At 43.7% G+C, this 20,472-nt stretch overlaps 2 protein-coding genes and 1 long non-coding RNA gene across 22 annotated transcripts in view; 2 read left to right on the plus strand and 1 right to left on the minus strand.

Moving 5' to 3' along the window:
• The window catches only part of LOC116044915 (rho GTPase-activating protein 12-like), an 88,391-nt gene extending 83,854 nt beyond the window's left edge, over positions 1 to 4,537 (plus strand). For 7 of the 15 annotated variants that reach the window (XM_031292452.2, XM_031292453.2, XM_031292455.2 and 4 more), the window contains 2 exons: positions 2,402 to 2,507; positions 3,100 to 4,533. In XM_031292452.2, coding sequence (XP_031148312.1) covers positions 2,402 to 2,507; positions 3,100 to 3,274 — 281 coding nt within the window. In that variant the 3' untranslated portion in view covers positions 3,275 to 4,533. Of the gene's footprint in view, positions 1 to 2,401; positions 2,508 to 3,099 lie in introns of all 15 variants that reach the window. The other 8 variants (XM_031292450.2, XM_031292447.2, XM_031292451.2 and 5 more) reach the window with 2 other exon arrangements.
• LOC116044917 (GTPase IMAP family member 7-like) lies at positions 4,020 to 15,425 on the minus strand. Of its 5 annotated transcripts, none has more exons than XM_036005438.1 (4): positions 15,213 to 15,400; positions 12,010 to 12,051; positions 9,998 to 10,108; positions 4,020 to 5,519 (listed from the first exon to the last, which is right to left on the minus strand). In XM_036005438.1, exons 1-4 carry the CDS (start codon positions 15,232 to 15,234, stop codon positions 4,756 to 4,758), a joined length of 939 nt encoding a protein of 312 aa, XP_035861331.1. In that variant the 5' UTR covers positions 15,235 to 15,400; the 3' UTR covers positions 4,020 to 4,755. The 5 variants fall into 5 exon arrangements, with proteins under 5 accessions (XP_035861331.1, XP_031148320.1, XP_031148321.1 ...); XM_031292460.2 differs by having other exon boundaries at positions 12,010 to 12,054; positions 15,213 to 15,323; XM_031292461.2 differs by lacking the exon at positions 15,213 to 15,400 and adding an exon at positions 14,790 to 14,853 and having other exon boundaries at positions 12,010 to 12,054.
• Positions 15,330 to 20,118, plus strand: LOC116044911. 2 transcript variants are annotated; one of them, XR_004898360.1, is made up of 3 exons: positions 15,330 to 15,429; positions 16,939 to 17,538; positions 17,933 to 20,118. It is a non-coding gene; the product is annotated as an uncharacterized LOC116044911 (long non-coding RNA). The 2 variants fall into 2 exon arrangements; XR_004898361.1 differs by having other exon boundaries at positions 15,356 to 15,429; positions 16,942 to 17,538.
• The last annotated feature ends 354 nt before the right edge of the window (positions 20,119 to 20,472 follow it).

Consider the following 20,472-nt stretch of genomic DNA (forward strand, 5'->3'; position numbering starts at 1 on the left):
CGCATTCACTCACACTCTGAAGGGAGTGTACTGTCTGTTACTAAGCCTCTTTTCTTCAGGGAATGTGCTGCTGCAAAACCCCAAGCCCCATCCTGTTGCTGAATCCTTCTTGTCCTGGACCTCAGCTCAATAAGCATTATTTCCCCAGGAGTTCCTTATGGAGCGATTTTGTTACAGATTTTGGGCTAACTTGAATAATTTAAACTGAAAGCAGGGAGATGTCCAATAGTGAGGCATTTGATTTGAGCTTTTATTTTATTTGTATTGTCCAGTTGGGAATTCAAATGAAATGACTTTGTTTGGAAAACCTCATGGAAACTTTAATGGACCACTGAAGACCCCAGACCCCACTTAACCCTTGTGTGGTGTTCAGGTCTGTGGGACCCGTCTTCAATGTTTGCTAAAAGAAAAATTATGCTATTTATTATTTCTTCTAACTCAAACTCATTGGCCTTGGCTCATTTTCTGTGAAGAACATAAAAAAATAACTTATTTTCAACGACTGCACAAGGTACACCCCCCCTACACATAACTATTACATATGAGGTGTTAGTGTCTACTGGAGTGTAATAATTGTAGGTGCTATGAAACTTAACTGTGTCCTCCTCCTAACTGGGCCTGCTGTGTGTGTCTGTGTGTGTGTCTATGTGTCTGTGCGTCTCTTTGTGTGTCTGTGCGTCTGTATGTGTGCGTGTCTGATTGTAGGTGTCTGTGTGTGGGAATGTTGTAACACAACTGTGTGTTGTTGCTGCAGCAATTCAGCACACGGCAGATAGTGGGGACAGGAAGTCGAGCACAGAAACAAAATAAAACATCCGGTTACTTTTCAAAGTAAAATCCAGCGTGCTCACGGCGGATCATATTTCCCTGCACTACACCTTGAAAACACAGCTCAGAGTAGTTTCCCCTCTACTCCTCTGGATGGAAACTAACTGGTGTTGGTTTTGTGGTTCTGTTTATAGAAACTACATCCTGTTATATCGCGCGAACATACGTGAATTCGCGAGATCTCGTGGTCGGCTGGCCGCAGCCGTTACACAACAAATCCGGACCTGGTGGGTATTGACGGACGGCGGAGCACGCAGCTGTTCCGCAGCGGAGCCGGTCCACAGACGTTCTGCATCCTGTGGAAATCCACGGTTACTCCGGATTTCCACTGGATGCGGAACGTCTGCGGATCTGCTCCGTTGCGGAACGTCTGCGTGCTCCGCCGTCCGTCAATACCCACCAGGTCCGGATTTGTTGCGTAACGGCTGTGGCCATGACTGACATCTGAAGTCACGAGGACCCACGAGATCTCACGAATTCAGGTAGAATAGAACCACAAAACCACCACCAGTTAGTTTCCATCTAGAGGAGTAGAGGGGAAACTACTCTGAGCTGTGTTTTCAAGGTGTAGTGCAGGGAGATATGATCCGCCGTGAGCACGCTGAATTTTACTTTGAAAAAGATTTTTATTTTGTTTCTGTGCTCGACTTCCTGTCCCGCACTATCTGCCGTGTGCTGAGTTGCTGCGGAGCTCTCCGGCGTCCGGCAAAAATAGAAGCTCTGCGTATCTGCTCTGGAGGACTGGGACCGCCGGAGCTGGGACGGAGTCGGGACGCAGACGTTCTGCAGTCAGTGGAAATACACACACTGACTCCGTCGACATTCCGGAGCGGATCCGCAGCCGTTACGCATCCAGTGGAAATTGCCGGTTACAATAAACCACTTACTTATGGATTAACCACTAGCATCAAGGTTCACTTTATCCAACATTGCACCAGTGAAGCAATACAAGGATCTATGGAACTCTTTCAGTGTTTCCTGAAAGATTTTTTTTACCAGTGGGGGCAGGTCTGTCTGAACAACAACCCCCCCCCCCCCCCCCCCACTGCAACACAAACAAATACATTCATTCACCTCTATTCACACACAATGAGGCATATTTTCAGTTGTGAGTGATTGAACCATATTTTTATATATTTATATATATTTTGAGGAACTGAGGACGATGAGCTGACAGAAATGACAAGTTGAACATTGTCCAGTTAGAACGGACCCACCACGGTGATGTTTTTGGTGGAGCTGTTCATTTAATAGTTGACTCGAATGTTTTGACAATAAACTCCATCAACAACAGTATGTGGAGTTAAACTGGACGGGCCCAGTAACCTCTGAATAGTTCTACTTGGTGTTAAATTGCAATGCTTTGCGGCAGCCAACGGGGGGTGCATTATGTCGGCAGGATCATTTAAAAGGCAACCGTGACTATATTGTGCGTCTGCCCTATTTCTGATACCGTGTCGGCAGAAATTTAGCCATGGCGGGCCGCCACTACAAAATCAACATAGAGGAAACGTTGTCTTTGCTGAATCCAGATTGTTCAGTCCGACTTTGATGAATGTTTTCTGTTGTGCAGAGGTTCAAGACTACAAGCAGCGAGTTCAGTCCATCAAAGATCTGATCAAACAGCTGCCCAAACCCAACCACGACACCATGCAGGCCCTCTTCAAACACCTCCGCAAGTAAGACAAGACTCGTCTTCACTCGGAACACAATATTTGATTCCAAAAATAACAATGCATAGGCACCATTTCAACACATGAAAACAATGTGCACGTGTCACATTCCATTATAATAAATTACAAATCTGATTCTGCAAATAACACCGCATTATGGAGCCGATTGACACACAGTAGAGCAGGGGTCTTCAACGTTTTTTAGGCTAAGGACCCCTTAGCTGAAAAAGAGAAGCTTTTTCAAGAAAAAATGTTGGTATATTCATATATTTATACATCATGTTTTAATGTTTATATGTGGCACAGTGAATCCTTAAGCTTAACTGTACATTATGGCTACTTTAGCTCTAGGCCATTAAGCCTATCATCAATGTTGCATAGCCTACGTAAAAAACAATCTTTAATAATATGTTGGATTCATGTTGATGTATATTTTCTGACATGTTATGACAATGGATGGATGGATGGATTTGGCGGCCCCCCTCTGCAGCAACTCTGAGGACCCCCTAGGGGTCCCGGACCCCCTGTTGAAGATCTCTGCAGTAGAGTGTTACTGTGTGTGTCTCTCACACTGTCTGCCTCTGCCTTGTTCCTCCAGGGTGATCGACCACGGGGAGGAGAACCGGATGACCACCCAGAGCGTGGCCATCGTGTTCGGCCCCACGCTGCTGCGGCCTGAAACGGAAACCTGGAACATTGCGGTCCACATGGTCTACCAGAACCAGATAGTGGAGCTCATACTGCTGGAGTACGAGAACATTTTCGGCAGGTAGAAAGAGATGCCGGAGGATGAGCCTCTTTTCTTCTTCCACTCTCTCTCCCTCCCAACGCAGAGCTCTTCCTAACCCAGCACGGCCCTGCCAAAGACAGCCCGGCCTGGCCTGGCCTGGCCTGGCTTGGCTTGGTCCGGCCCGGGCCAGCTTCTCTTCATGTCAAACCAACCTGCGGTCTCTGGCTTCTCCAATCGTACAACCTCTGGACCAAAGCCACGCCAATGTGTTCAGAACCAAAACGTAGATGTAACTAACTAGCGACCAAAACATGTTTTAGACTCTTTGCACTTTTTTTCAGCATCTCATTTTCTCCTGCAGCTGCATTTGTGCCACTTTACTGCAAAGGCGACATTCTCCTGTTCCTACACTGGATTCCTAAAACTAATACACAGTTCCAAACAAGCCTCTGCTACTGCACAGACTCCCTGAGACCAAAGCAGCAGAAGAGTGGGCCTCAGTAGCCTCTGTTACAGAGGAAGCGTCAGTATTGGAGGTTGGAGAATGTTCTGTACTGTATGTCCTATATGTACCTACTGTATATGACCCTGTAAAGACTCCTCACTCCTGTATGAACCACACTGGGAACCAACAGAAGTAACCACACTACTGTGCTTGGCTTTAGAAGTGTAGACACTAAGAGAAGAAAGTAGGAGGAGGGATGAAAAGGAGGTTTTTTTATTTAGGAGTTCTATGACAATTTTCTGTCCTTTCCGTACTGCTCTCCATCTCTCTCTGAATACTTCTCCTTCCTTTTCTTCCTGAAATACCGGACCAGGGTCCTCTGAACACGTAAGAGGTTTCAGTCTGTAATATATCTGCACGTCACCTTCTCCATTCGGCTCTAAGAACAAATCAGCTCGCAGCGGTCAGAACTTGAAAAAAAGCAAATGGTACTCTGCTTGGTCTTTCCTCGACTCATGGATATTAAATGTGAAGGCAAGCGGCCTTTAAACATGACTCCGTTGATAAATTGTGTACAGTGTTTATGCGTGTGCATGTGGATGAGGGTGAGGTTGATGGATGAATGGATTTAATGACAATTTATTGTACAAATGGTAAATATAAAGTACGTATGCCTGGAATGTTAAAAAAAATATGATACAAGGGGAGAAATCACTATTCCGTGATCATTGTGTAACCAACAGATGAAATAAAGTTATGAACTGGGGATGTGGAGGTTTACCTGTGTGTCAGGTGAATGAAAGATGGTTGAATGTAACTTTGGCTTTATCAAACTGGAATAAAGACCTCTAATAAGAGATATTTCCAAAGGAGATATTCTTTGTTGTTTTTAGACTTGTGCTACAGTGGCTTTATGTTTTTCAGTGTAAAGATCAAGGATGTGACAGAGTTCTGATCACATGTTGAGTTTTCTGCATCTATTTCCAGTATTAAACTCATCATTTAAAACAAACTGAACAAGCTGCTGTTATATTATATAACATTATATTATGAGTCTGTCCAGATGAAGACAGCTGAGTTTAGTTTAGTTTCAGGGCCTCGTGAAACTTGAGAATGTCTTCCATGGAGTCATCCTTCACTGTGTGCTCTACAACGTGACGGACTCCTCTCTCTAAAGCATGATAGTACCGCTTCACCTCCTGCAGCTCAGACTGCAGACTGTTCTCCACCTTTTGGCGTTCCTGTTGAGCTTCACTCAACTTCTTCTCGTACTTTGACTCCACAGATTTGATGCTTTCCTCCAGTTTCTTGTCGTAGAACTCTCTGAGCTCCTTCTCTCTCTTAAGCAGCATCTTAGACACCTCCTCATAGGTGTAGTTGGAGTAAAACTGTCCTCCGTTGGCACCGACCATCTCCTCCACCTTCTCCAGCAGGCCCAGCACCTGTCCGCGATCGTTGGCTTTGAGGTTGTTGAAGACGTGGTACCGGTTCGCCACCTTCTTCAGGATCGCCTGCAGCTCGGGTCCAGCCTTCTCCACCAGCTGTTTGAAGTCTGACGTGACTCGGTCTCCGTACGTGAAGAGGACGATGGTGTACTTCCAGGCATCCTCTCCAAAGATCTCCTCCACCTTCCCGACAGCGTCTCTTTCCTCTGCTGTGAAAGGCCCCAGCTTGATGACCAGCAGGATGGCGTGGGGCCCCGGGGCCGACATGTTGATGCATTTGGCGATCTCTCGCTTCACATATTCATCCTCCTGCGAAGTGTCGAAGAGGCCGGGAGTGTCGATGATGGTCACCTGCCTGTTGCACACCTCACCTGTCTGCTTACAGCACTGTTTAGTGACTGAGGAGAGAAAACAGAGTTAGTCAACATGTGCTTGTATTACAGTCAGAATCAGAGTAGAGTCAGCGCTACAACTGTGTAGTGAACTCTCCAACACCTCAACACATCCTCTGAGTAGTAGTAGCAGGCACTAACATGCTAACACATGCTAAACTGCAAGTAGCCAGGTGCACTCACTGGCTATACTTGACGCTGATTGGTTTGTAGACGGACGTGCGTCCTATGTCGGCGTGTTTTCAAGTCGGAGGTTTGCCTTCTTCTGTAGTTTGAATGACGGAAAATAAACAGATTTATTTTGTTGCCGTTATAATAATATTAGTTTGGCAGTACTGCCAGCAGCACCGAATGTAAGCCTTGTGTTGTCTTCCCGTCGAAGACTTTTGGTTATACTTTAAGGTATCTACATAAGAGTGACATGAACGTGTCATAAACATTATAAACAAGTCATGAACGTTTATGACATAACGCTTCTTTTAGTAAACCATAAAAAAAAAAGTTATGGTTAGGGTTCATGTGTTCATGACAGTGTCATGTCACTCTTATGTAGATACCTTCAAGTAAAGTGTTACCCAACTTTTTGTTTTTCTGGCTCAAATTTAAAAATGAAAACCGTAAGACACTTTTGTCACTTTTTTCGACGTTTTTGTCACTTTCCCGATGTCTTAGTCGATTTTTCTTACCAACATTTGTGTCACTTTTTAAACATTCTTTTAACAATTATTTTCTTCAAATGCTATAAAATTGGATAAAACACCCAAATTCAATGAAAGTAGTGAACTGATCATTTAGGGCGTTTCTTTCAGACTTTTCAGTTTGGTCCGAACCAAAATTGCAGGTGAGGACGGTGCCTCGGACCACGGTCCGGATCAAAAGACCAAATTTTGGTCCGATCAAAAGAGGCGGTCTCGGTCCATGGTCCGGTTCGTTTATAGTGTGAAAGCATTTTTTGGATGGTTCGGACTTTCGGACCAAATACAGGAAGCTCTGGCAGGCTCTCCTTGTGTTACAAGAAGCTCCTTTAAGGAATAGCTTGGTGCTTAGCCTGTATGTGAGAGAGAGTGACGGTGAATGTGCTCAGAGCAGACAGCTGTCAGCTATCAGAGCAGAGAATACATCAGCAGTTTACTTGTTAAGTGGTAGTAAATGTACAGTGTGGGTTTCCGTTTGTCTCTGAATAAATGCACCAGAAAGAAAGTTCCCGTGTCTCGCTTCTCAACATCACAACAAAACAAAAAGAGCCGCGGCAGTAGAGGAGAGCAGCAGTCAGTAGAGGAGAGCAGCAGTCAGTAGGAGAGAGCAGCAGGCAGTAGGGGAGAGCAGCAGTCAGTAGGAGAGAGCAGCAGGCAGTAGGAGAGAGCAGCAGGCAGTAGGAGAAAGCAGCAGTCAGTAGGGGAGAGCAGCAGTCAGTAGGGGAGAGCAGCAGTCAGTAGAGAAGGGCAGCAGTCAATAGAGGAGAGCAGCAGGCAGTAGGAGAGAGCAGCAGGCAGTAGGAGAGAGCAGCAGTCAGTAGGAGAGAGCAGCAGTCAGTAGGAGAGAGCAGCAGTCAGTAGGAGAGAGCAGCAGTCAGTAGGAGAGAGCAGCAGTCAGTAGGGGAGAGCAGCAGTCAGTAGGGGAGAGCAGCAGTCAGTAGGAGAGAGCAGCAGTCAGTAGGGGAGAGCAGCAGTCAGTAGGAGAGAGCAGCAGTCAGTAGGGGAGAGAGCAGTCAGTAGGAGAGAGCAGTCAGTAGGAGAGAGCAGCAGTCAGTAGGGGAGAGTAGCAGTCAGTAGGAGAGAGCAGCAGTCAGTAGGAGAGAGCAGCAGTCAGTAGGGGAGAGCAGCAGTCAGTAGGAGAGAGCAGCAGTCAGTAGGAGAGAGCAGCAGTCAGTAGGGGAGAGCAGCAGTCAGTAGGGGAGAGCAGCAGTCAGTAGGAGAGAGCAGCAGTCAGTAGGAGAGAGCAGTCAGTAGGAGAGAGCAGCAGTCAGTAGGGGAGAGTAGCAGTCAGTAGGAGAGAGCAGCAGTCAGTAGGAGAGAGCAGCAGTCAGTAGGAGAGAGCAGCAGTCAGTAGAGAGCAGCAGTCAGTAGGAGAGAGCAGCAGTCAGTAGAGGAGAGCAGCAGTCAGTAGAGGAGAGCAGCAGTCAGTAGGAGAGAGCAGCAGTCAGTAGAGGAGAGCAGCAGTCAGTAGGAGAGAGCAGCAGGCAGTAGGGGAGAGCAGCAGTCAGTAGGAGAGAGCAGCAGTCAGTAGGAGAGAGCAGCAGTCAGTAGGAAAGAGCAGCAGTCAGTAGGGGAGAGCAGCAGTCAGTAGAGAAGGGCAGCAGTCAGTAGAGGAGAGCAGCAGTCAGTAGGAGAGAGCAGCAGTCAGTAGAGAAGGGCAGCAGTCAGTAGGGGAGAGCAGCAGTCAGTAGAGAAGGGCAGCAGTCAGTAGAGGAGAGCAGCAGTCAGTAGGAGAGAGCAGCAGTCAGTAGAGGAGATCAGCAGTCAGTAGGGGAGAGCAGCAGTCAGTAGAGAAGGGCAGCAGTCAGTAGAGGAGAGCAGCAGTCAGTAGGAGAGAGCAGCAGTCAGTAGGAGAGAGCAGCAGTCAGTAGGAGAGAGCAGCAGTCAGTAGAGGAGAGCAGCAGTCAGTAGGGGAGAGCAGCAGTCAGTAGGAGAGAGCAGCAGTCAGTAGGGGAGAGCAGCAGTCAGTAGAGGAGAGCAGCAGTCAGTAGAGAAGGGCAGCAGTCAGTAGGAGAGAGCAGTCAGTAGGGGAGAGCAGCAGTCAGTAGGAGAGAGCAGCAGTCAGTAGGGGAGAGCAGCAGTCAGTAGGAGAGAGCAGTCAGTAGGAGAGAGCAGCAGTCAGTAGGAGAGAGCAGTCAGTAGGAGAGAGCAGCAGTCAGTAGGGGAGAGTAGCAGTCAGTAGGAGAGAGCAGCAGTCAGTAGGAGAGAGCAGCAGTCAGTAGGAGAGAGCAGCAGTCAGTAGGAGAGAGCAGCAGTCAGTAGGGGAGAGCAGCAGTCAGTAGAGGAGAGCAGCAGTCAGTAGGAGAGAGCAGCAGTCAGTAGAGGAGAGCAGCAGTCAGTAGGAGAGAGCAGCAGTCAGTAGAGGAGATCAGCAGTCAGTAGAGGAGAGCAGCAGTCAGTAGAGAAGGGCAGCAGTCAGTAGAGGAGAGCAGCAGTCAGTAGAGGAGAGCAGCAGTCAGTAGGAGAGAGCAGCAGGCAGTAGGAGAGAGCAGCAGTCAGTAGGAGAGAGCAGCAGTCAGTAGGAGAGAGCAGCAGTCAATAGAGGAGATCAGCAGTCAGTAGGAGAGAGCAGCAGTCAGTAGAGGAGAGCAGCAGTCAGTAGGAGAGAGCAGCAGTCAGTAGGAGAGAGCAGCAGTCAGTAGGAGAGAGCAGCAGTCAGTAGGAGAGAGCAGCAGTCAGTAGGAGAGAGCAGCAGTCAGTAGGAGAGAGCAGCAGTCAGTAGGGGAGAGCAGCAGTCAGTAGGAGAGAGCAGCAGTCAGTAGGAGAGAGCAGCAGTCAGTAGGGGAGAGCAGCAGTCAGTAGGAGAGAGCAGCAGTCAGTAGCGGAGAGCAGCAGTCAGTAGGGGAGAGCAGCAGTCAGTAGAGGAGAGCAGCAGTCAGTAGGAGAGAGCAGCAGTCAGTAGGAGAGAGCAGCAGTCAGTAGAGGAGATCAGCAGTCAGTAGGGGAGAGCAGCAGTCAGTAGAGAAGGGCAGCAGTCAGTAGAGGAGAGCAGCAGTCAGTAGAGGAGAGCAGCAGTCAGTTGAAAAAACTCTAACCCAGAGAGGATACGAGAGGACGGGGAAGCCCGTCTACAAACCAATCAGTTATAAGTATCTGGAGACACAGCTCACGTATGTGATGACGGCAGGACGTAGTTTTGTCACGTAGAGATCTTTAGTGCGCTTGCATAACTGCAGTGTGAAACCAAAACTTACCGGATCAAATGTTACAATGTAACAAAAACATGAACCTTGGTCCGGACCTTGGTTCGGACTTTCAGGTGTGAAGATGCTCTTAGTTTACTTGTGAAGAGTGTTGTACGGAACCACCAATGTTATTTTTTTTTTTTTTTTGTTGACAATTTGGTTGAAAGAAACCCAAATTTCGGACCCGAGGACAACAGTAGGGTTAAGCAAAATACTCAAGACTAGTTTGAATTTGCCAAATGAACGCCGACAGCCGGCCAGAACCTCCAGTAATCTGTCTGAAAGTCCAATGGAGTGTCAATGTCATTGGAGCACTCAAAAGCGAGTGACGTCGTTGCGGTGCACAAGCGTTCCCAAGCACCTATATAGAAATTTGACTTCACATTGCAACGGCGAGGACCACAACAACTGTGATTGGTCCGCTTGGTTGTGGCTTGGTAACTCTGAGTTGAGCCTATGTACTGCTGTAAATCAGCCTAAAGACACAGTGTTCCGGCCCTTATTGTCGTACAGTCTCTGACTTCCTGTGGTCAGCGGGAAGATCACACTGGAAAACCAATCGTCTAGTAGAAGTAAGTTCATTTTATTTCTATGTTTGTCTTACCTGACAGATGGCTGACGTCAGCAGTGAAGATTGGTCCTCCCAGTATGGTGTTTCCACTGGAGCTCTTCCCTGATCCAGTCCTCCCAACAACAACCAGTCTCACCTCTGACACTGGAACACAGAGAAGAAAAGACTGGCTTTATATATTTTACATATTCAGCCAGCTGGTTGTTTTGAACTTGGAGGAAATGTAATGATTTAAGCTACAGATATAAACCAGAATTCACAATGACAAACATCTTGACAGAAAATCTCAATGACTCACAGTTTCTGGTAAACTGTTTGAATCATCAGAACTTGAACGTATAAAACAAATATGTTTCTTTGATAGATGACCAGCAATGTTTGTTCTGCTTCAGGAAGTTATCTCAGGTCCATGTTGACTAGACCCTCATGATCCTATTTTACAGATGCTATATGAGTCTGTTTTCACTTTTTAACAGCGGACACACTGGATGACGTCTCCGTAAATGTAACCATCATATTCGAAGTACTGCTGCGAGCATTAGCCAGATGACAGTGCTTGCACAGTTGCCACTTTATTCTCCACTTTTGTCCCGTCACTGTCAGGTAACACTAAATCCATCCCATTAGAGCAGACAGAGAGACTGACTGACAGCTGCACTTGGTTTCACTACGGACAGTCTTGTATAAAGTACTTCAAAGCAATACTTGAGTAAAAGCACAAGTATCTTACCAGAAAATGACTTTGGTAGAAGTTAAAGTCTCCTTTTAGAATATGACTTGAGTAAAAGTCTTAAAGTATCTGATATTTACTGTACTTAAGTATCAAAAGTCATTTTCTGATATTAAATGTACTTAAGGGAGGGAATTACTGTAATAGTTGGGGCTTTGTAAACTACAGAGTGTGGTCTAGACCTACTCTATCTGTAAAGTGTCTCGAGATAACTCGTGTTATGATTTGATACTATAAATAAAATTGAATTGAAGTATTAGAAGTAAAAGTAAAACTTTGATTATGAACTTTATGGCCAAAGGTGTGTAACGTTATCCTCATCACCACTGTCGTCGGGGTGGTCATCGTCTGTTACCATGGCGGCAGAGCCTGCACCAGGTGCAGGTCATTATGCTTCCTCTTCTTCTTCAGTTTTGGCCTATGGTTTTTTTTTGTTGCCGCTTGGCCACAAACAGGCATCAGGTCACCAAAAGGGAGTGTGCAGTATCTTGGCGATATAGGAGCAATGATTCACCAAACCTGCTTTTTTCCAGTGTAACAAATTACTTCTGATTTTATTTTGTACTAACAAGTAACTAAGATGCTAAGAGGTAATGTAGTGGAGTAAAAGTATACATTTTATTTAGGAAATGTAGTGCAGTAAAAGTTTCTGGAAATATAAATAAAGTACAGATCCGTGAAAATTCTACTTAAGTACAGTAGTGAAGTATTTGTACTTCGTTACATTACATCACTGACTACGGACCAAGGATTTTTCCACCCAACAACTTTATTTGAAGTTTTTTTCCGGCACAAGCCTTTATGACTGAAATCTGGACGGCTAAAATGAACCGATGCCCCGTACCGGGACCAGCGATTTTTGACTTGAACCGTTCCATCTCTAGGAGTTGAGTTGAAGAGATGATGTCTATGATGTGGAAAATTGTGTGATGATGGCAGAGATGTTGATCAATATATTCAACATGTCTGATCACTGTGCACTTCATTGGGTGCATTGGTATTTATTGGGTCATTCTGCTGCTTTCTTAGATGTCATTGATGCTTTATACACTGGGAAACGGGAAAGTCAATCACGGCACTTGTGTTCAGGACACCTCCCCCGTCTCCTTTTGTACTGTATGTCTGTGCTGTTTTCATGTATTGTACCTTGTGCCTGCTGTAAAAACCCAATGCCCTGCATGGAAAAAAATACAGCTGAAAATGTTAAGTTGACTGTGACCCCTGAATGCGTCAGTGCTCTTGACGTCCTGCTACTGTTGCAGAATGCCAACAGGTAGAACTGGATGTTTGTTAGAAGTGATGGAAGGTTGCTTACTGTTTATAGGATAATCCATACTTCTTCTTCTCCTCCTTCCTGCTTCTGTTCATTTAGAGAGAGAGAGCGAGAGAGAGAGTGAGAGCGAGAGTCAGTTAACTGCTGCACACAGGAAACTTAAACATAAAAACAACATCATGCCAATGACAGCAGGCTAAATTATTCATTTGATGCACGGTCAGGACCCAGTTTGAGTCACATCAGGAGGACGTATTTAAAGGTGTGCTGACTTCTATAAACTGCCTCAGATGTTTAACCCTCGTGTTGTCTTCCCGTCCACCATCAATGTCTTGTCCTACCGGTCCAAATTGAAAATAAACTTTTTTTGGCACTTTTTCCAATGTTTTTGTCACTTTTCTCAACGCTTTTTTAAATTCATGGTCATTAAACCTCATTTAAATTACATTATACCTAATTTTTGAGTTTAAAAAAAAGCAGAAATTATGCATTTTTTTTGTACTAATAGTTAAGATCTGAGTATGTTGAGTGAATAACAGACTGTTTTATGTCAAACTTTATTTTTGAGACTGTTTTGATTCAAATGCTATGAAACTGAATAAAACACCCAACATTCAATGGCAGTAATCATCTACTGTACCTGCAAAGATTGTTATATGGCTTCCATACAACGTACATCATGCATACACGTTATTTTTGGACAATTTGGTTGTAAGAAACCCATATTTCTAATCGTGTTTGACCCGAGGACAACACAAAGGTTAACGGAATCAGTCAGATGCTTCATGAATGAATTGTTTTAATGAACTGTTGCAGAATGATAAAGAACACATTAACTTTATGTTTCATATCAGATAGTGTTACATTTAGTATGGGCCGTTTGTTTTAACAGGATGAATTTGATGTTACAGCATCAGTTCTACAAAAGTATATAGCCTTAAAATACATACACATATACATATACATATATATCATATTTCAGATGAATCATATCAAAATAAAAGTCTCATGAAACTGTTTATCGTCACTGATGAACAAAATATTTCTTTTTAAATCGTTTTTAAACAAATGTCTCCTCGTCGCTTTCACTTTTTCACTGGGTGTGGTAGATAGGGTAGGCCTTTACTATAAACACACACACACACACACACACACACACACACACACACACACACACACACACAGGGGCGCAACTACCCAGTGTCAGAGGGGTATGCAGCAACAATTTTGGCACACCGTTAAAGGTCGCCCAGTTGCCCTTGGCAACCAAATTGTGACAATTGGCAACCTAATCATCACCCCTGGTTGATGTGATTTGAGTGGTGAGTGGCTTTCCATCTCTGTCTGCACTATTTCTTCCCCCAAAAAGGACACAGTGACTAGGTTGGTCAACAGAACTTCAAACAATACTGGACATTTAGTTTTGTGTGGTCTAACTAATATAACTCCTACCTGATGTCATCACTGGTCTCATCTCTACCTGATGTCATCACTGGTCTCATCTCTACCTGATGTCATCACTGGTCTCATCTCTACCTGATGTCATCACTGGTCTCATCTCTACCTGATGTCATCACTGGTCTCATCTCTACCTGATGTCATCACTGGTCTCATCTCTACCTGATGTCATCACTGGTCTCATCTCTACCTGATGTCATCACTGGTCTCATCTCTACCTGATGTCATCACTGGTCTCATCTCTACCTGATGTCATCACTGGTCTCATCTCTACCTGATGTCATCACTGGTCTCATCTCTATGTGATGTCATCACTGGTCTCATCTCTACCTGATGTCATCACTGGTCTCATCTCTACCTGATGTCATCACTGGTCTCATCTCTACGTGATGTCATCACTGGTCTCATCTCTACGTGATGTCATCACCGACCTCATGTCTGTCTCATTCACTCCTTGCCTGTCTTCTTCTCCACTAAGACATATTGTCAAACAAACATTATGTAATAGATTTTTCATTAGTTCTTCCATATTAATAATATTAAGAAATGAATCTGTTGGTATCAAGTGCCCCCCCCTACTCTTCCACCTAATGTTAGACCTACCTGTTGCCTTCCCTTGTCTTTCCTGATCCACCATCCTCACACCTGAATGAAATGAACTCACTGTTAAATATAGCAGCCTAAATTCAATTCTTATCAGCGTGGTGATGGCATCATATAAGACAACTATTATGCAGTATGGTTGTGCTGCTGTTGTAATTACGTTCACATTTTGTATTTTTATATATATATATATATATATATATATATATATATATATATATATATATATATATATATATATATATAAATAAATAAATGTTTTCATATTCATTTATTTTTCTTCTTCATTTATTGTGCATGCTACCTTATATTTACCAGTTGTTATTTGACCTTAATAAAATTGAGATATGTCATGCATGGGATTGGTACCATAGGGTAACCAAAATCTAAATGTAGCTATCAGCAGCATTGGTTTGCATTAAGTTAGCAAACACTAGCCAGTCTGTTAACATGGATATTTGCAAGCCTCCAAGTTTGGTAGCAAATCTATGCATGATTCCATGGTAAACCAGAGTTATAGCATTAGTTATGTTTTCCAGATTCTTGTCATTTATTGTACATGCTACCTTATATTGACCAGTTTTCAGCTCAGCAACCTCGGTTTTGCATATTCTAAGCTATCTGTAAACCCCTATTTGGCTGCTACATTCCCAGTGTTAGTAAACACTAGCTAGTCTGTTAGCATGGATATTTTCGAGCCTCCAACCACAGACGTCACACTTTAAATCCTACCTGTTGCCTCTCACCATCCACTTATTTACCTGTTGTCACATCCCTGGACATGTCATCTCCTTTTCCCTCTTTCTTTTTCTATTTTAGCACCCGACAGCTGTTTAGCTTTGTTCTTTTTCTTTTTCCATACTCCTCTACTTCACTACTGTACCTGCTCACACAGCGCCCCCCCTCCCTCTTCTATGTCACCATTCTATGATGGAATCTTAGGAGACAGGGCGCCTACTCTAGCCTGTTAGTCCTCTAAAATGTTATATAATAACATTGAGGAAATGCACAAATGATTTAGAAACGCACAACAGCAGCTACATATAGAAAATACCAAAAAAAGAACTTTTTTTTACCATCGCTTTGGCGCCCCACATGGTGCTGCGCCGCATATAGCGGATATACACTTTTTGCGCCACTGCACACACACACGTTCAAACGTGTAAAACAAATGAGAAACTCACCGGATTCTTCACGTTCTTGCATCGCGTCTGATGAAGCTTTATTTCTCCTTTTGATCCAACTTCAGCTTCGGTTTGATCGACTTTCAGATTCAACTCGAGGTAGTCTACCACGATCTTCCCGTTTCCTGCCAACCCCTTCACATCTGCAGCTGGAGCTCGGTCTGACGGAATCTGCTTCTCACTAAAATACTCACCGACATCAAACAACTGATTTCAGGTCAGTTTGTATTGCTTTCATTAACTTGTTGGATCTTGTGAACACATCGATCTACTTCCTGATTTCCAACCTCCCACAGGAAATTCTACTTCGCAGATAAACCGTCAAAAAAGGCTTTTATTAAGGCTAACAGTTTGACTGTGTTCACGTGGTATTAAAAATAATATATAATTATATAATATTGTTGATTCTTGAAGTTGTGTTTTGATAATGATCCCATACACAGTCTTGTATTGTTACTGTTGGGTTCAGGTGTTCACTCAGAACTGACAGATAACCACAGAACACAATGTGAAAGTAGCGTTTATTATTGCAGTTATTTAGCAATTCATAAAAAGGGAGGAGGGACACCAGTGGTGTTTTTACATGTAAAAAGTTGGTGGGTCACCAACCATTTGAAAAGGTGGAGGGTGGGGCTGTGGCCTTGACCAACTGCCATGCTTCGCTCGTTTGAAAGCCATGATGTCTCTCTCTCTCTCATGGGTGGGCCAAATTCTCTAGGTGGGCAAAGCAGAGAAAGGGGAGGTAACTTTAGGGAGGTATTCCAGATCGGCCCATCTGAGCTTTCATTTTCTCAAAGGCAGAGCAGGATACCCAGGGCTCAGTTTACACCTATCACCATTTCTAGCAACTGGGGGACCATAGGCAGGATGGGGGAACTCATATTAATGTTAAAAAAAACCTCATAAAGTGAAACTTTCATGCCATGGGACCTTTAATTTATCGATTTGAGTCATTTTTTATGAAACAACAGTAAAACTTCTCTGATTCCAGCTTCTTAAATGTGAATATTTTCTAGTTTCTTCTCTCTGTGACAGTAAACTGAATATCTTTGAGTTGGGGACAACACAAGACATTTGAGGACGTCATCTTGGGCTTTGGGAAACACTGATCCACATTTTTCACCAGTTTCTGACATTTTTATAGATCACACAACAAATCCATTAATCCAGAAAATAATCCACATGTTAATCCACTACGATCGGTACCAGTATCCGAACTCTCAAAAACAGGAAATCTTGTGATCAAAACAGGAAGAGCCATGCCCCTCTGAGTGTGAGCTAACCATGGAGCTAACTAATGCTCTGTTTGCAGTGTAGCTGTTAGCTCTGTTGGCGCTTAGCGTCTCTTTCACCCTCTCTCTCCCTTCGTGATCTGCTGATCTGTATCCGTATGAGCTTCATATGAGCACTGCTCTTCCTCAGAAGGGTCAAACAAGACTAGACTGCGTCCTTTGTTGTCCTCAGCGTTCCCCACACACAACAGGATATCAGATCATAAATATTGAACATGTTTAGTATTTGTGATTTAAAATCAGTGCGGCCAGGGCGGACTTCCAAGGAGATCAGGGACGTAACACTCATAAAGGGTAACTTTGGTATTTTTCAAACCTGAATCTGGACCTGTTTTGTAAGTCTACTTGTATTGTAGAAGAAGTTCAAAGGATTTCCAGGAATACAATAAACGTTTCATATTTCTGCAATTCTTTTAATTCTTTTCTTTCTCCAGCAGTTTAAGTGTTGCTCAAACATGGATCCAGATTCAGATTTAGATCCAGATCCAGATCTCACCATTGTCCTTCTGGGAAACACCGGAGTCGGTAAAAGTGCTTCAGGAAACACCATCCTGGGATACCAGGCCTTCGAGTCAGGACCTTCCCTCAAGTCATTGACAACTGAAATCTCTGAAAAACCTGGAACTGTGTTTGGGAAACAGATCTCAGTGATCGACACTCCGGGAATTTTAAGACGTGAGGGGGAGATTCAGACCGAGTGTCAGCGTGTCCTGCAGTCGTCCATACCTCGTCTGTTCCTGGTGGTTGTCAGCGTCGGACGGTTCACAGAAGAACAAGAGAAAGCTCTAAAGGCAACCATCCCAGTCCTCGGGCAGGATGGACTAGAAAAGAGTTATATACTTTTCACAAACGGGGATGCCTTGAAGAAGATGTCAGTGGATGATTTCATCTTTGAAGAAGAAGAAGGTCCACTTCCAGACATCGTTAGAAGATTTGCAGGGAGGTATCATTCAATAATGTAAATGGAGGACAGGAACAAGTCCGAGATCTGCTGATAAAGTCCGGTCACCTTCAAGGATCTCATCTACCACCAGGTATCATGTGTAGTTAAAACCACCCGAGTGAAAACCTCTTGTAGTCCTGACAGGAAACAACTGATAGTCATCAATATCAGCTGTCTTTATCAGTTCACAAACTTATCTTTCTATTGATCAATCAAAAGGTTGTTCCAGAGCTGTCAATCTTTGTCTATATATATCACAATGCCTTGTGTTGCTCACCTCAAATAACTTTGTTCATCAGACGTGACATGACAAAAGCATTTAGTTTTCACATGCTTGTAGGCCAAGGCGAGTAGAAGGAGATTCGCTAACGTTAGCCAACGAATTTATAAAAATGTTGACACAACAGTTATTTCAGCATTTGATTAATATTTTATATTATGTGGCTGTCTGATATTCCTGGCTGACTCTGTTTTCTTTCCTCCAGCTGCTGGTTCTGGAGAGTCCGTCCAGGTGGAGGAAACGAGGATCGTGCTGCTCGGTCTTCCTGGAGGAGGGAAGAGTGCATCAGGAAACACCATCCTGGGAGCGGATCTGTTTAATTCAGACTTGGACTTTAATTCAGTCAGTACTGAGACTGTTTCAAAGTCAGCAGAGGTAGAGGGACGCTGGATCACGGTGGTCGACACTCCAGGATTTACTGATGAAGTTCTGTCTCCTGAACAGCTGTATAACGAGATTATGAAGTCGCTAGTCGACGCCAGTCCAGGACCACATGCTTTTGTTATTGTGGTGAAGATTGGCAGGATGTCCAGAGCTGACGTTGCCCTGCTTCAGATGCTACCAGAACTATTCGGCGATGAGGCCCTGAACTACACCATGTTGGTGTTTACTCATGGAGACGAGCTGGGAGGTCAGTCAATGGATCAGAAGATCCGGTCCAGCAGCTGTGTGTCAGACCTGGTCTCCATGTGTGCTGGGAGATTCTGTGTGTTTGACAACAAAGGAAGAAAAAGCAGAAGGCAAGTTCGGAACTTCATGAGTAAAATCAACGAGATAGTCTCAGCCAACGGAGGAAAGCACTGCTCATCCGACATGTTCAGGATGGCCAACACGTTCGTCAGTGAAGCTGTGAGAACTGGGACAGCTGGAAGCGATCAGGCACGGAGAGAAGCTGCACAGATACGAATACAGCTTTATGTTGCCCGGAGCTGGTGGAGGGTCTGTTGCTGTTTCACAGCATGCTGTTGTTCAGCCAGTGGATCAGATGATGAACGTGAGGCTCTTCTGCCCAGAGATTAATGGTCATCTGAGAGACCGGTACAGGTTAAAGGGCTGTCCACATCGAATGATAACTGTAAATATATACTTGAACTATAGATACACTTAAAGTCCAGACACTACTATAACAGTGATGGTGGCGAACGATATCGTTGGGATCACAACGATAAAATGAATCAGTATAGAAAGAAACAGAACAGGAGCTTCTTTTAGCATCCTTCTCATGTTCTCATTCTTATACACATACATATTCATAAAGACGCTGTCTGAACTCCAGATAGACTTTTACACAGCAGCTTTACGTGTTTGTTTTCCTGGACAGTTGGGACATTACATTACACTGCATGCTAAATTGTCTCTATACATATTTTTTTATAATGGTTAAATCCACAGTGACTGATGGATGTATGCATGAGGACATAATGGAAACTGACCACATTTAATCTACATGTTTTTATACTTTATTGTTTTAATATTTGGACTGAAACGTTTAGAGTTTCAGGGAGTCGAGCTAATGTATGTATAATTAATCAACATAATATTTAAATGAATGTTAACTTTTTGACGTTTTTTTTAGATGGGTTTGTTTTGACGCTTTTAAATGGTAATCCAGCTTCAATAGCCTGCTGGTTGGTTGGAATAATTAATGATACCTTACTGGTAGACCAGCTTCACCAGTAAGACCATGCTGGAGGACCAGCATATCTGCCACCGTTTATGGGTATATGCTGTTTTTTCCAGCAGGGATTCATCAGTGTTCTTATACATCTCTTATGGCCCTCGCAGTATTCTGTATTGTGCCTTTCATAGATTTGTATGTGCCTGACTAATAGGAGAGTGAAGGCTATTTTTTCCTTTAAGATCTTTGTTCCCAACAGACGTAGCTGCTGCAGATCGGCTGATTGGGAGGCTGGCTATTTAACTTCCTGTTTCCAGTATCCAAACGGAGGCTTGATGTTGGCAAAAGCTTGGTCCTCCTCGTCCTCCAAACTGTTAACTGTGTTCTGTGTGCTTATTGGAATTGGTTTAGTGCCGTAGTAAATTTGAGTTCAACTGTTAGTGTGTATATTTGGTATATAGCCTAGTTAGAAAGTACTTTATTTTTGTACAAAGCAGTAGGGGTGAATCGCCATTTCAGTTTGACCATGTTTTCTCCTGTTTTTCTTTAGTTACGGAGTTAGATTTAGAAATTGTATTTTGGTTTGGTTTTCTTTGGATTTAGGTTTAGACAGAACTCTGTTCAGGAGAACAGGGGTTTTCTGTTTATCAGTTTGGCGTTGATTCACCCTGAAGCTAAGCTTCCGTTAGAATTATTAAGATTCAAGTGTTTGTTTGTGAAATAACCTGGTTTTATTTTTAAAGCAATAAATTGCTTGATTATTTCAATTTCCACTCTGCCGTTCCTTTTTGTGTGTTGCGTTGCAGCACTCCTAGATCAGGGCGTAACAACATCCATGATATACTGGTTATCTTCATATATATATATATATATATATATATATATATATATATATATATATATATATAGTTAATCCAGATGAGTTAAAAAGCCATATCACCTACAGTATATTGGTACATTTTGGCAAAATAACTAGAAACACCCTAGAACTGGATTGTGCTGCAAGAGTGACTTGAGAAGTTTTTATGGAAATTATTTATACATTTTTGCCGCCATTATGTGTCACCGTTGGAATACATTGAAACATTAACGACTAGGAATTCAAACTAACAGGTAGCTGTTAGCAT

This window comes from Sander lucioperca, chromosome 9 (assembly GCF_008315115.2).
Source record: "Sander lucioperca isolate FBNREF2018 chromosome 9, SLUC_FBN_1.2, whole genome shotgun sequence".
Taxonomy (NCBI): domain Eukaryota; kingdom Metazoa; phylum Chordata; class Actinopteri; order Perciformes; family Percidae; genus Sander; species Sander lucioperca.